Source organism: Erpetoichthys calabaricus, chromosome 17 (assembly GCF_900747795.2).
Source record: "Erpetoichthys calabaricus chromosome 17, fErpCal1.3, whole genome shotgun sequence".
Classification (NCBI taxonomy): domain Eukaryota; kingdom Metazoa; phylum Chordata; class Cladistia; order Polypteriformes; family Polypteridae; genus Erpetoichthys; species Erpetoichthys calabaricus.
In genome coordinates, this window is record NC_041410.2 from 49,799,537 (window position 1) to 49,814,408 (window position 14,872).

The window sequence follows — 14,872 nt, forward strand, 5'->3', positions numbered from 1 at the left end:
GCCCAGTTGATTTCATCAAGGGACGCTATTGGCAGATGGCTGAGAAGCTACCCAACTTACTTTTCTCTGTCTCTCTCTTGCGCTGACTTTCTCTGATCCTGACGTTGGGGGATTGAGCAGGGGGGCTGTTCGCACACATAGACGATACGGACGCTCGTCTAAAAATGCTGAAAGATTATCTTCACGTTGGCTGCCTTCTGTGCAGCTGCTTAGTGAAGCGACATGCTGCATGGTGCTTCGCATACTTAAAAGCACGAAGGGCACGTATTGATTTTTTTTATCTGTCTCTCTCTCTCTCTCTGCTCCTGACGGAGGGGGTGTGAGCTGCCACCTTCAACAGCTTTGTGCCGCGGTGCTTCGCATACTTAAAAGCCAAACAGCCCTATTGATTTGTTTGCTCCTTTGAAGAGGAAGATATGTTTGCATTCTTTTAATTGTGAGACTGAACTGTCATCTCTGTCTTGTCATGGAGCACAGTTTAAACTTTTGAAAAAGAGACAAATGTTTGTTTGCAGTGTTTGAATAACGTTCCTGTCTCTCTACAACCTCCTGTGTTTCTGCGCAAATCTGTGACCCAAGCATGACAATATAAAAATAACCATATAAACATATGGTTTCTACTTCGCAGATTTTCTTATTTCGCGGGTGGCTCTGGAACGCAACCCCCGCGATGGAGGAGGGATTACTGTATATGTATATGTATATATGTATATGTATGTATATATGTATGTGTATATGTGTGTATATATATATATATATATATATATATATATATATATATATATGTATATGTATATGTATGTGTGTATATATATGTGTATATATATGTGTATATATATACAATATATAAAATATATATATGTATGTATGTATATGTAAAAGCCAAATACCACTGACTCACTTATCACAAAATCTCCTGAACCATGAGGACTTGGGACTTGAAATTTGGAATGTAGGTTACCCTTGGCCCATAGTTGCTCATCAAGAAACGGTTTTAAAAATTTTGTGGTCCAAGCGCGTTATGTCTGTATGTCTGTCCGCTTTTCATGATGGATTTAGATCTGGATTGTTTTCTATAATTCGCTTGAACTTTCTGGTTGACTTTGTGAATTTTTTCATTGCGCTGAGTACCAGTGTTAGCTTGCGGTACTGATGTTTTTATGGAAATCCAAGTGAGTAGCTGTGGGCCGAGAGCAGGGGAGCGGGAACTTCCTCAATCACTCGTCAGCTTCTGTTCGAGTTGGTCTACCTCTCGCCACATGTTGAAGTGCACCTTGCCTCCCCTTAGCTAGCGATACCTGTTTGTTTAACAGACATTATCATCTACAGATTGTTAAGGAGTAACATTTGACATTTTTGAGAGCGAGATCAGAGCTCCATGTGTTTTAGAGGGTAGCTGCTGATTGCCAGAGATATCACGGCCATGTGTTTTTCTCCCCACACAGAGAAGGCTCTCCCGTCAGAGCTGAACACGATCAGATATAGTGCCAACGTCTGTTGATTTTTAAAGTTTGTCCTGTTTCATTACTATGTGGGTGCAGCCACAAGGTACACCTAGTTAAAAAAATAAGATATTTGCTTCTGCACTTTTTCCCGGGCAGTGGTAGTATCTTCATCTTTACCTACTCAGAACAAAAGATAATAACTTAAAGAAAAGTAGCTTAAGGCAGCTGTAGGACTGTATTTATAATCTCTAAACAGTGGGGATATTAGATTGTTCACTTGTTTAAGGACATTAATTTTGCTATTCATTTGATTATTCTGTCAGCAGTCTGTGCTTCAGTCCTTTTATTTATTCTGCTGCTCACATTTGTTTATTTTCTTTGCTGTGAATTAAAAAGGAAGCACTTTAAAGTTGTTTACTTGTTACAAAGTTATTTAATTTGAAAAATTTACAATTTTCTTTCACATTTCAGTTATTGCACTAATTATATATTCATTTGTCATAGCAAAATGCAAATGTGTTCAGCCCTTGAAATGGGTTAAATGGTTATAATATTTATATAATTTGGAAATTCTGGACAAATTAATTTTCATGTTACCTCAGTTATTGTAGTTTTTGTAATAACTCCCAGCCCAATTTGAACATTTCTCAGTCTAAACTTTCAGGCTTGGAAATATTTTGTGCTTTACTCCTGTTCCTATCAAGTTTGCAGTGGGCAGCCAAGCTCAGTAATTTGTGATATCACATTTATAATTGTTGAGTGTATGTCCTCTTTTAGAGTTCTTCAATTGTAAGAAACTTCGCTAAAAAGTTTGCTCATTCTGCATAAGTGTCATTGTACCACTTTATCCTTTTAGGTGTATTTCTTTTTGGCCTTTTGTTCAGAGTTGCATGGGTGAGCTGACATCCACGTTCAACTTTACCTGAAGCTAGTGCCCAATGGACAGCAGTAATTCAGATCTTTTGACAAGCACTGGGTCTTTTACAGATCTTCTAGTTTTATGGAGTGTGGGTGTAGTGCAAGAAAACTGCTAAAATCTCATGTCAAGTAGCTCTTTTTCTGTGAGTTTTTTGCATATCCCAGTGCAGATGTGACCGTATTGGCATATAATTCCACTTGTTTATTAAGATCAATAGAGTAATAGTCTTAAAGTCATGTTGTCTGATAACAAAGGTAAATTGCTGTAAATGATATACAGGAATATTTTTAATAGCTTTTGTCTCTTGGCATGGATGTAATGACCGTGAGAGCAAGAGTGCCATAGCATACCAGTACCTGTACAGCCTAAGAGCAGGTTATGTTTTCCTCCAGAAATTAAACTAGTTATTGACTTTCTGTATTAAAAAGGTAGTGGCACAGTCTAGACCGACAAATACTGGTGAGCTCCATTCCTTGTTGGTGTTCATTGATTTGTCGGATGCTGTGGAAATTGAAGGATGTTCATTTATTGGTGCTTAAGATAAAAACTGCAGGTGCTGCCATTTTTTGAAGTTGAATTCTTTTTTGAAATTTTGATTTTCACAAAACTTCTCTGCATAATGTGCATTCTAATGTGGGTGGTTAACATTATATTGAGTAAAACTTAGCGGCTGTAATGCTATCTTCAATAACATAATATATGAAAGACAATGATAGAGTTTGTGATGTTCTCTGGTCATTTAATCAGTTTTCAGTTACATTCTTAAAATGAATAGCTTCATATTAAAATTGGACAGAATGTTCGTTTGAAACGAGAAAAGAGCTCTATAACAAAGCTGCACACTGTACCACCAGGTCTTTGCTGAAAACCTGGCAAGTCTGGCAAATCATTGAAACAGCATTTCTCTACATACCTTTTCCGGGTAGTGGTGGTCTTCTGATCTCTAATTTTCCATAAAGTGATTACATCTTGCCTGAAGAAGGGGCCTGAGTTGCCTCGAAAGCTTGCATATTGTAATCTGTCTAGTTAGCCAATAAAAGGTGTCATTTTGCTTGGCTTTTCTCTACATAAAGTGAAAGAAACACCCATACTGCTGCATTGGTAGCTTTTTCAAATTCAGCTTCTTTAGCCTGTACTCTGTAAAGTAGTTCATCATTGGTTTATAAAGAGTGTCTAATCTCTCTTTTTAGGGTTATCTTCCACCGACCAAAAATGGTGTAGAACCAAAGCGGCCTAGTCGGCCAATAAATATTACCTCTCTGGTGAGATTGTCAACAACTGTACCAAACACCATTGTGGTCTCCTGGACAGCTGAGGTTGGAAGGGTAAGACTTTCAATTAGTCTCCTGTAATGCATGTCCCTAGATTTACTTCTCTCTCTGCCACCCACCAACCTTTATTTGGACTGTTTTCTGTGTCTCCTATACAAGTCTGAATGACAGAGATGGTGTCAGAGTTTCAAAGGTGTTTCATATTGCTGATGTCAGGACTTCAGTGGCTGACTATTTGTAGCCCTTGGCCAGTATTGCCCATTGCTCTGTCTGTTTTATATTTTAAATTTAACTATGTCTTGTCTTTGGCAGAACTATTCAATGGCAGTATATCTGGTTAAGCAACAGTCTTCAGCAGTGCTTCTTCAGAGACTTCGGTCAAAAGGCATTCGAAACCCAGACCATTCCAGAGCACTGAGTATGTAGTTGCTGCTTTGAAGCAATTTATTGGCTACTACAAAGAACAAAAGAGAGAGCAGGGAAATGTACACAACACAATGTTTTTTTGTCCAGTAACTTGCTTAATATTCATTGTACACACATAGCAATCTGTAATTCAGTGTTTATTTTTAACCTGCTTTACACACAGTGGAGGTTAACTAATCTACTATCCACTTATAAATGTCAAATATAGAAAATTGTACATGTTGCTGAGTACATGAAATATTATGCATTATGTTTGTGATTAAAACATGGTTCCTGAGAATATTCTGATTTTGAGGAAGGATGTATGAGAGAGATTATTTCAAGTAAAGATCATGCATATTTCAGGCGGAAGGCTAAGAATTCACTAACACTTTGATGTTCTATTCAAATTTAAGAATGTGAAAAATAAAAACCCCTTCATTGAAATTGATTCAACACAGCATGGAAAGCAATCTTCAGAGCTTCAGCAGCTTTATCAAATGTTCCTTTGCTACATTGTGACTTTTTTGCTTGACATTTCATGTTATGAATAGAAGTGCAGTCTTTTTCATGTAAAGAGAAATCCAGATAAACAGTTAATAATCTTTTTTTCTTTAATCATTTGGTGCTGTCTTTGTCAATTTTTGATATATTTTAGATGACTAGCTTGATTTTGATTAATTACACGGTTTATTTTTTTCTTTCTGAATTCTAGTTAAAGAAAAGCTGACAGCTGATCCGGACAGTGAAATTGCTACAACCAGTTTGCGTGTGTCTCTGTTGTGTCCAGTAAGTATTGATGGACATTATGTTGATAGGTTTAGGTACACTTTATAGCTTGACCTTTCTTTTCTTACTTTCTTCTTTCGGCTGCTCCCATTAGGGGTTGCCATAGCAGATCATCTTCTTCCATATCTTCCTGTCCTCTACATCTTGCTCTGTCACACCCATCACCTGCATGTCCTCTCTCACCACATCCATAAACCTTCTATTAGGCCTTCCTCTTTTCCACTTGCTCTATCTATTACATCCATTTCCCAATATACCCAGCATCTCTCCTTTGTCCAAACCAACGCAATCTTGTATCTCTGACTTTGTCTCCCAACTGTCCAACCTGAGCCGACCCTCTAATGTACTCCATTTGTAATCCTGTCTATTCTCGTCATACCCAATGCAAATATTAGCATCTTTAACTCTGCCACCTCCAGCTCTGTCCCCAGCTTTCTGGTCAGTGCCACCGTCTCCAACCCATATAACAAAACTGGTCTCACTACAGTCCTGTAGATCTTCCCTTTCACTCTTGTTGATACTAGTCTGTCACAAATTACTCCTGACACTCTTCTCCAACCATTCCACCCTACCTGCACTCTTCTTCACCTTTCTTCCACAGTCCCCGTTTCTCTGTACTGTAGATCCCAATTATTTAAGCTCATCCACCTTTGCCCACTCTACACCCTGCATCCTCGCCATTACACTGACCTTCCTGTCATTCACACACATGTATTCTGTTTTGTTCCTACTGACCTTCATTTCTCTCCTCTCCAGAGCATATCTCCACCTCTCCGTGGTCTCCTCAACCTGCTCCCTACTCTCACTACAGATCACAATGTCATCGGCAAACATCATAGTCCAAATGGACTCCTTTTTAATCTCATCTGTCATCCTGTCCATCACCATTGCAAATAAGAAAGGGCTCAGAGCTGATCCCTGATGTAATCCCATCTCCACGTTGAATGCATCCGTCACTCCTACCGCAGACCTTGCCACTATCACACTTCCCTTGTACATATCCTATACAACTCTTACATACTTCTCTGTACTCCCGACTTCCTCATACAATACCACAACTCCTCTCGAGGCACCCTGTCATATGCTTTCTCCGGGTCCACAAAGTCACAATAGTAACTTCATGCTCTGACTCATCAATTTTATCCCTCTCTAGTGTAGATCTGCACATCACCCCTTATTCTTAAAAAATCTGTACCAGTACACGTCTTCTCCACTCCTCAGGCATCCTCTCACTTTCCAAGATTCCATTTAACAATCTAGTTAAAAACTTCACTGCTGTCTCTCTGAAGCACTTCCATGCTTTCTCAGGTATGTCATCTGGACCAACTGCCTTTCCATTCTTCATCCTCTTCATCGCTGTCCTTTCTCCGTGCTAATTTGTTGCACTTCTTGATTCACTATCTCCGCATCATCTGACCTTCTCACTTTCATTCTCTTCATTCATCATCATCTCAAAGTACTCTTTCCTTCTTCTCAGCACACTCTCCTCGCTTGTGAGTATGTTTCCATCTTTATCCTTTATCACCCTAACCTGGTGCACATCTTTCCCCTCTGTCTAGCCAATTGGTACAGGTCCTTTTCTCCCTCCTTAGTGTCCAACCTCTCATACAACTCATCATACACCTTTTCTTTAGCCTTCGCCACCTCTCTTCACCTTGCTGTTTATCTGTTTGTACTCTTGTATAGTTTCTGCATATCTCTAACTATTCCACTTCTTCATCATCCTCTTCCTCTGTATACTCTCCTGTACTTCCCCATTTCACCACCAGGTTTCCTTTTCATCCTTCCTCTGTCCAAATGTCATGCCAAGCACCCTTCTTGCTGTCAACCTTAATACTTCTGCTGTAGTTTCCCAGCTGTCTGGTAACTCTTCATTGCCACCAAGTGCCTGTCTTACCTCCTCCCTAAACTCAACCTTGCAGTCTTCCTTTTTCAACTTCCATCATCTGATCCTTGGCTCTGCCCTCACTCTCCTCTGCTTCTTGATCTCCACCATCATCCTGCAGACCACCATCCTATGCTGTCTAAATACACTTTTCCCTGGTACCACTTTGTAGTCTTTAATCTCCTTCAGATTGACTCTTCTGCAAAGGATATAATTTACCTGTGCACATCTTTCTCTACTCTTGTACGTCACCCTATGTTCCTCCCTCTTCTTAAAATACGTATTCACTACAGCCATGCCCATCCTTTTTGTAAAATCCACTATCTGACCTTAATTCTTTTCCTTGACACCATACCTACCCATCACCTCCTCATCTTCTCTGTTCCCCTTCACCAGCATGTCCATTTAAATCTGCTGCAATCACCAGTTTCTATCCCTTGGGTGTACTGTTCATCGCTTCTTCCAGCTCACTCCAAAAATCTTCTTTCTCATCTATCGCAGACCCTACTTACGGGGCATATGCACTAACCGCATTCATTATCACCCCTCCAATTTCTAGCTTCATAATCATTACTCTGTCTGATACTCTTTTCACCTCCAAAACACTCTTGACATACTGTTCCTTCAGAATAACCCCTACCCCATTTCTCCTCCCATCCTCACCATGATAGAACAATTTGAGTCCACCTCTGATCCACCTGGCCTTACTCCCCTAATATTTAGTCTCTTGCATGCACAATATATCAACCTTCCTTCTCTCCATCATATCTGCTAACTCTCTCCCCTTACCAGTCATACTTCCAACAATCAAAGTTCCTATCCTCTGTTCCACTCTCTACCTTCCTCCTCTCCACTATCCTTTGGACACGTCACCCTCCTCTTCTTCTCCTTTTTCGGCCAACAGTAGCCCAATTTCTGCCAGCACCCTGTTGGCTAAAAGTACTGGTGGTGGTTGTTTGTTGACCCGGGACTCGACCAATCCGGTATGGAAATTTGTATTCTTCTCCACATATTGATCTGGCAAAATTTTACACCAGATGCCCTTCCTGACATAACCCTCCCCATTTATCTGGGCTTAGGACTGGCATGAAAAAACACATTGGATTGTGTATCCCCTGTGGCTGGGTTAAAGTGTACCTAAACCAAAGTGTTTAATAGTACTGTAGCATATAAAGCATTTCTGTTTGAAGGAAGTTTACACTTTAAACACTGAATTGCAACCCACTTGTTTTTCTGCTGTATTTTTTATTTATCTACCATCCTTATCTACCCCCCTGCAAAATGTGTTTCTGTAGTTTACCTAATCATTTTTTGCCTTCTCTTTGAACTGCCCTTCCCAGGATTTCTTCCATATTTTCCTGCAAGAAAACTTCGGTAGTTTTTTCTTGTCTTGTTAGAGAGTCGAGGCTTAAGAGGCTGTCAATTACACAGGGCTGTTAAAGTCCATTGAGGCATTCTTTGTGTGATTTGGGGTTATACAAAATGTTGTTGTCTTTCCTCCTAAAATAACTCATTTTGTTTTCTTCTGTTGCCGGTAGTCATCTGCCTTCTTTTGTATGCAGTTTTTATGTAAAAAGTTAGATGACTTGGTTTGATCACCTCTGGGATGCTCTAATTAGGTGGTTTTTGTCCTGTATGTGCAATTGTTTGATTTCCCTCAACTTACTATTCGGAAAGTGAATTTGGTTCTGTGCTGCCCTTTATTCCAAACTGATCTATACCTATTTTTCTAAATTCTCATTTTACAGCTGGGAAAAATGAGGTTGACCATCCCCTGTCGCTCTTTGACCTGTTCACACTTGCAGTGCTTTGATGCCACACTATATATTCAAATGAATGAGAAGAAGCCCACATGGGTGTGTCCCGTGTGTGACAAGAAAGCTCCATATGAGCATCTTATCATTGATGGGTGAGTATGGGTCAGAGAATTTTAAATATTAAGCCGTTCTAGTTGGTAATGCATACCATGTATGTCTAGCTCAAGAGCAGCTTCTGGAAAGCTACTTCTGCCCCACTCTTAAGTCACCCTCTCATTTAGATGGCTGTTTTTTGTTTCTGTGCAATTAATGATTAAAAAAAGGCAAAGCAAGATTTGTTCACTTTTGTTGAGAGATGATATGGTTCCTTTCATTATGCTGTTTAAATCATGTTGTGTTTTAAATGTTTTGAATACTGAGATTATTTCTCTCATTTTACCTTGAAGGTTGTTTATGGAAATCTTGAACAGCTGCACAGACTGTGATGAAATCCAGTTTAAGGAGGATGGGACGTGGGCTCCCATGCGATGGAAAAAAGAAGTGCAAGAGGTGACGGCTGCTTACAATGGATTGGAAGGTAAAGAGTAGGAGCCTGCATTCTTTGCCATTTTCATATTGTCATTTTTTTTTATAGTGGCTGTATGCTACACTATTCTATCATTTGTTATTTTGTCACCTACATAATCTTTCTTTAATGTCCTCCAGCTGCTTGTCGAAGCAGTTTGACGGAACACCGGCAGACGACGACGCAGAACAGCAAAAAAGTAGAAGTGATCGATCTGACACTGGATAGCTCCACAGATGATGAAGAAGAAGAACCTCCAGCAAAGAGAAGCTGCGCATCCCTGTCGCCTGCATCACCACCCATGAGCAAAGGGTAGGAGAGTGTTTTGTACAGTAGTAGTTCCTTTACAAAAGTGCATGACCTTTAAATAATTTTTTTTTTTCCCCTCCCTCAAGTGTGTTGAATTTGCATCATCAAGCATCGCCAGTGACCAGAACACCCAGCATGCCCACAGTGGACACAAACTACATCCCTCCTCCACCTCCACTGATTCAGGACTACAGACATTCTTACCATACGTTACCGTATGAACTTCAAGGTGAACATTCACCATTTACTCAAGCTGAAATCCTTGTCTTTTTATATATTCCACAATGCTGCAGGTCTCAGAGATATGGCTACAGCAATTTAAGAAAGTGAACTCTGTATTGCTGGGTCTGAACCTTTTTTTTTTGTTTGTTTTTTTCTTTTCTCTCAACAGGACTTGACTTCTTTTCCTTTCTACAGAATGACAATCAGGTAGGTATAGGTATGCCATTGTACTGTTCTATCATGAAACAAGCACCCCCTTGTGGTTTGAACCACTCACATGATTGTCCATTTCCTGCAAACTATCAGCACGAGAAAGCATGAAAATGTGTTAAATCTAGGGGTTACTAAATTGCAGAACCACTTAAAGATGCCTGAAAACCAAAGTATGATTTCCTGCCATTTTACAGAAGTGTGTATTTTGCAGGGTTTCCGTATTAGAAAAATACCTAAAACCATTAGCACCTATGCGGTAATAAATTTCAAAGTGTATTTCAAATTATTTAAATAGGCTAATTCAGTCCTTCTATCCATGTTCCACATCACATATCCTGAATAGTAATGTAGTGAGTTTACAAAAAATAGACATGTACAGTAATCCCTCGCTACTTCGTGGTTCACTTTTCGCGGATTCACGACTTCGCGAGTTTTTAAATACAAGTGATTGCCCGCCTATCGCGGAAGTTATGTTCCAGACCCATCAGCAACAGGAGAAAATCCGCGATATAGAAAGACCATATAAATAAACATTTTTATAGTTTAAGCCTTAAAATACCCATCCCACATGCTTTAAACACATGTAAACTTATAAAACACACTTTAACACATATGATATGTGGTTGTCGGGCTAAGGATATGAGTAACATCTCACTATTATAAAACATTTTAACTTCACGCAAGACAAGACAGTGAGACAGGAAAATACAAGGCTTTAAAATTATTGACACACAGAGGGACAAGCAGCACAAAGTCCACTTCTCCTTAGCGTTCATTCAAAATGAAGAAATAGTCAAAGGAGGAAGAGTTTACAACAGGCTATAAATTTAGTCCCAAAATTCCAGTAGTGTTTTACTCTGCTCCTTGGAATTGGTTTGGTTTTGCTCAGGAAGACACAGTTCAAGGAGGCACGGTCTGCAAACTAAGCTAAAAAGGGGCTATAACAAATCTCTTCCAGCATCTAAAAGTAAAGCACATTACTGCATACAAGGAAACCATCCAGGCAAATATAGCAGCAACAGTGACTTTCCCCTTCCTCAGCAAAACATTCAGCTGTTCTTTTGCATACCATATGAGTGAACAGACAGCAGGTGGAATGAGATAACAGCTTCAGTGACTTACCATATTGTCAAAAAAAATTCAATCTATATTATAAAATTCAAGAAGCTATTAAATTGAACTGTATTGAAAATCTGAGTTGCCTTCGCCATCTGACAGACGAGAGAGAGAGCTGTATTTACTGAGATAAGTGATTGGCAGACAGACATGTCAGCAAAGCAATTTGACACAATACATATGATGCAAACTGAAAAATAAGTAAAGTGGATTAAAAAACAAAATTGGTTAGAAAAAACATGTTTTGTGGTGATCGTTTTTCTTTTAACAAGCTGCTCATTATATTAAAAAAAAATATTCGCAATAGGCTTATTTCATAATATTTTGTAGCCTCACAATATAGAGACCAGCAATTGCATCACCAGTGTTCCCTACATTCACTTTGCATGTTCTCCTCGTGTCTGCATGGGTTTCCTCCATGTGCTCCAGTTTCCTCAAACATTCCAAAGACTTTCAGGTTAGGTGAATTAGGCTGGCATAGGCTCTTGCTGCTGGACGGATTGACTATTCTGAGAAAATATACCCGGTTTTGTATGTGGTACTGTATTTAAATGTTTGTACAGTGCAGATCTTCAATCTTGGAAGGTGTTTTTAAAAGAATGTCAAGATTTATCATACTGCACAGGTTAAAATTATGACAATATCAGTTTAGCTCCATATAGCCAATCCACATTACAAAGTGCAGTAAGATATAACCAAACATGTTATATCAGAGCTTCTAACTATTTAGAGTCCTACTAAAGCTAGTCCACTGTAACATCACAAGAATTGTGTGTGTTAGTTTTACTGTTGTGATGAAATTTTGCGTGTGTGATTTGGCCTTTTTATGGGCACTGTACAGGGGACTTTCTTGCCTTGGACCTGGCTCCTCCGATCCTAAACTGAATAAAGCAAATTTGATAATGTTGTGTTAAAGTGTTACTCTTATTAGAGCATATTTTCCTATAAGCACTGATAAACATCTTGTCCAGTAAGGTTAAGCAACTTTCTCCATCTTCTAATCATGTCTTGTTGGCAACACATCTTTGCAACATGATGAAGATTTTTTTAAGTCCCAAAGCCAACATTCATGCAGTTGACAGAAGTAAACAAGGAATACATGTTAGATACCGAAGACCTACGATGGATGGGTGAATTTTCTTTCTTATGTTTCGATGTGTTCTTTCATCCAGAATTTCAAAAGTGGTTTAACACATATGCTGTAAAATGTTTATTCTCTGATTACACTAGAAATTAAAGTTGCAGTGGGGTAAATTTAAAATAACACCAGCCAGTAAATAGTTGAAAAACATTAAAAAATGTTTTGAACCAAGTGCAGTACTTACTGTCACATTGTGTGTGTGTAAATTACAAACTGTTTCATAGAAATCCATCAGATGGCACCTTTCATTTCTGTTAGCAGAAAAGTAACCCTTTTCACACAGGCAAAAACAATGTGAAGCAGAAGTAGGCAGTGTTGGTCCAGGAGGGCCACAGTGGCTGCAGGTTTTTGTTCCAACCCGGTTTCTTAATGAGATGTCAATTATTGCTAATGAATCACTTATTGCTTAAGTGTCATTTTTTGGGAATCATTTTAGTTGTCTCACTTGTTAAGGTTCCCTATCCATAATTGCTTATTTCAGTCTTAAACAGCTGCATTCAATGTTTTTAATGGCTATTGATTAGCAAAAGGATGAAAATGACAAAGGAGCCAGTAGTTCTCCATCTACCTTTATTCCATTTACACCTTTGTGGGTTCATCATGCACTATTTGATTTAATAAAACACTTAAGAGAAAAATGTGACAAACTGAAAATTATTTTTTAGGCCTCAAATCATTTGGATGATTTCCTAGGTAAAGAACAAAAGCCATAAAATTAAATAAGGTATGGGAGTGACAAAGATTAGTTTCTAATTAAGCAACTGGGTTGGAACAAAAACCTGCGGCCCTCCAGGACTGGCATTTCCTACCCCTGGTGTAAAGCATTACAAGTAACACAGATTCAGATTGTGACCTTCACTGTCTATACTTTAAATATTTAAGCGAAAAAATCATTTTGAAAGAAGAAAGTAATCTGATTTTGTGTTCTTCATTTTTTTGTATAAACTGTTTACTATCAAGTCCAAAAGAGTTGGTTATTGTTCTGGAGGAAATTAAATGTTTTTATCTTTAAAATGGCTGAGATATTTTAACATTTATTTTAGTATATTTTTTCCACATTTACAGTACAGGTGGTATATTTGTGTATTCCAGTGTAAGGAAAAGGAAGTATAATTTGCTCTTTGATTTTGATACTTTGTGAGCAGTGGCTTATAGGTTGGTTTCATAATACACGTCATATAATCTATTTGAATGCAAGCAATGCTATCCTGTACACCAGGAGTGGGCAATGTTGGTCCTGAAGATCCACAGTGGCTACAGTTTTTCATTCCAACCCAATTGCTTAATTAGAAAACAGTCTCAGACCTTATTTAATTTTATGGCTTGTTGCTCTGCAATGTAAGGTCTTATATCGTAGGATATCATCCAAATGATTTGAAGCCTAAAAAGGATAATTTTCAGTCTGTCACATTTTCTATTAAGTGTTTTATTAAATCAGTGTATGATGAACACACACACAGATATAAATTATAAATGGAAAGCGAGACCACTAAAATGAAGTATCAAAATGTCACTTAAGTAATAAGTGCTTCATCAGCAATAATTGACTTTTCATTTAAAAACTGGGTTTGAACAAAAACCTGCAGCCACTTTGGCTCACCAGGACCTACATTGCCCACTCCTGCTCTACTCTCATAATACCATTTTAGTTCTTATATTTTAATTAAGGTGTCTTTGTATTAAAATTTGGTGGGGTGAGTGTGTTTGAGTAAATGAATATAATCATACTGAAACAAAGAACAATTTCTACACTTCTTGACTGTACAGCATACACTGTAAAAATTAGATTCCTCCCAACACAGTATACAGTAGATGTAGAATGTAAAGAACGCATCTTTTTTTGAAAGGTTTTTGTTAAGATTAATCAACACTTTTTTCCCCACAAGTAGCCCATTCAGTTAAGTCTAGATGAATGTGTTTCTTCATGCCTTTTTTGTTTATCTTTATCATATTTGCATTGTTCCTTGTGGATATATTGAAGCAGTGTGAAGACATGCTTATGTGGATTGTGCTAATAAAACAGATAGAACTTTTTGTCCCTAGAGGGAAATTTGGGTTATTAAATAAATAAATACACGCACACACTCTGTATGGTCGGAACACACACCAGAATGACTAAGAAGAAAGAAAACTTCAGATTTGGCAGTTACAGTAAGGCATTATGCAGGTATGTTGCTGTAAGTATAAAGGAGCCACAGTAGAGTTTTACACACTTCTGCTGAATATATTTTTGGCTGAAAGCAACTCAGTGTTAGGGTGTCATAAAGAGGATGTGCAGCATTATTCATAATAGCATTCAGTTTTGATTTCATTCTCTCCTTTGCAATTACCTCCATTATCCCATAACTGAAAGTGCTCTTTTAATTAGCTTCCCGATTCTGTGGGCCTTTCTTGAAGCGATATTACTGGCCCAGCATGCCACAGCGTAGAAAATCACATTGGCAATAACAGAATTGTAGAATATGTGAAGGATGTTATTACCCACATTAAAGGAATACAGTCTCCAAAGAAAAAAGTCTGCTCTGGCCTTTATGTAATTCCTCTGTGTTACAAGACCAGTCCAGCCTGTCGTTGATGTGGATCCCCAAGTACTTGAAGCAGTGCATGACCGCCACATCCTCTACTTAAATCGTGCTTTCCCACATCATGAACTTTAATTTTCAAGAACCAATGAGTTCCTCTGCAATGTAGGCTTTGGGCCACTTACGGTCCCTAGCCACTTTAGTGTGTTGCATTCCCACCACACAACAGGAACTGTATCCTTTATGCAAACTATGTGATGTGTAGAGAAGAGTGTTGTGGTGCAAAGTAAGTTTTGTTTACAGAGGACCAACC

At 38.5% G+C, this 14,872-nt stretch overlaps 1 protein-coding gene across 2 annotated transcripts in view; it reads left to right on the forward strand.

Moving 5' to 3' along the window:
• Positions 1-14,872, forward strand: part of pias1b (protein inhibitor of activated STAT, 1b) — a 127,337-nt gene that overhangs the window by 107,633 nt on the left and 4,832 nt on the right. For both annotated transcript variants that reach the window (XM_051920319.1, XM_051920320.1), the window contains 8 exons: positions 3,555-3,689; positions 3,948-4,053; positions 4,756-4,829; positions 8,463-8,623; positions 8,918-9,048; positions 9,177-9,348; positions 9,432-9,574; positions 9,737-9,774. In XM_051920319.1, the coding sequence (XP_051776279.1) occupies positions 3,555-3,689; positions 3,948-4,053; positions 4,756-4,829; positions 8,463-8,623; positions 8,918-9,048; positions 9,177-9,348; positions 9,432-9,574; positions 9,737-9,774 (960 nt within the window). The remainder of the gene's footprint in view (positions 1-3,554; positions 3,690-3,947; positions 4,054-4,755; positions 4,830-8,462; positions 8,624-8,917; positions 9,049-9,176; positions 9,349-9,431; positions 9,575-9,736; positions 9,775-14,872) is intronic.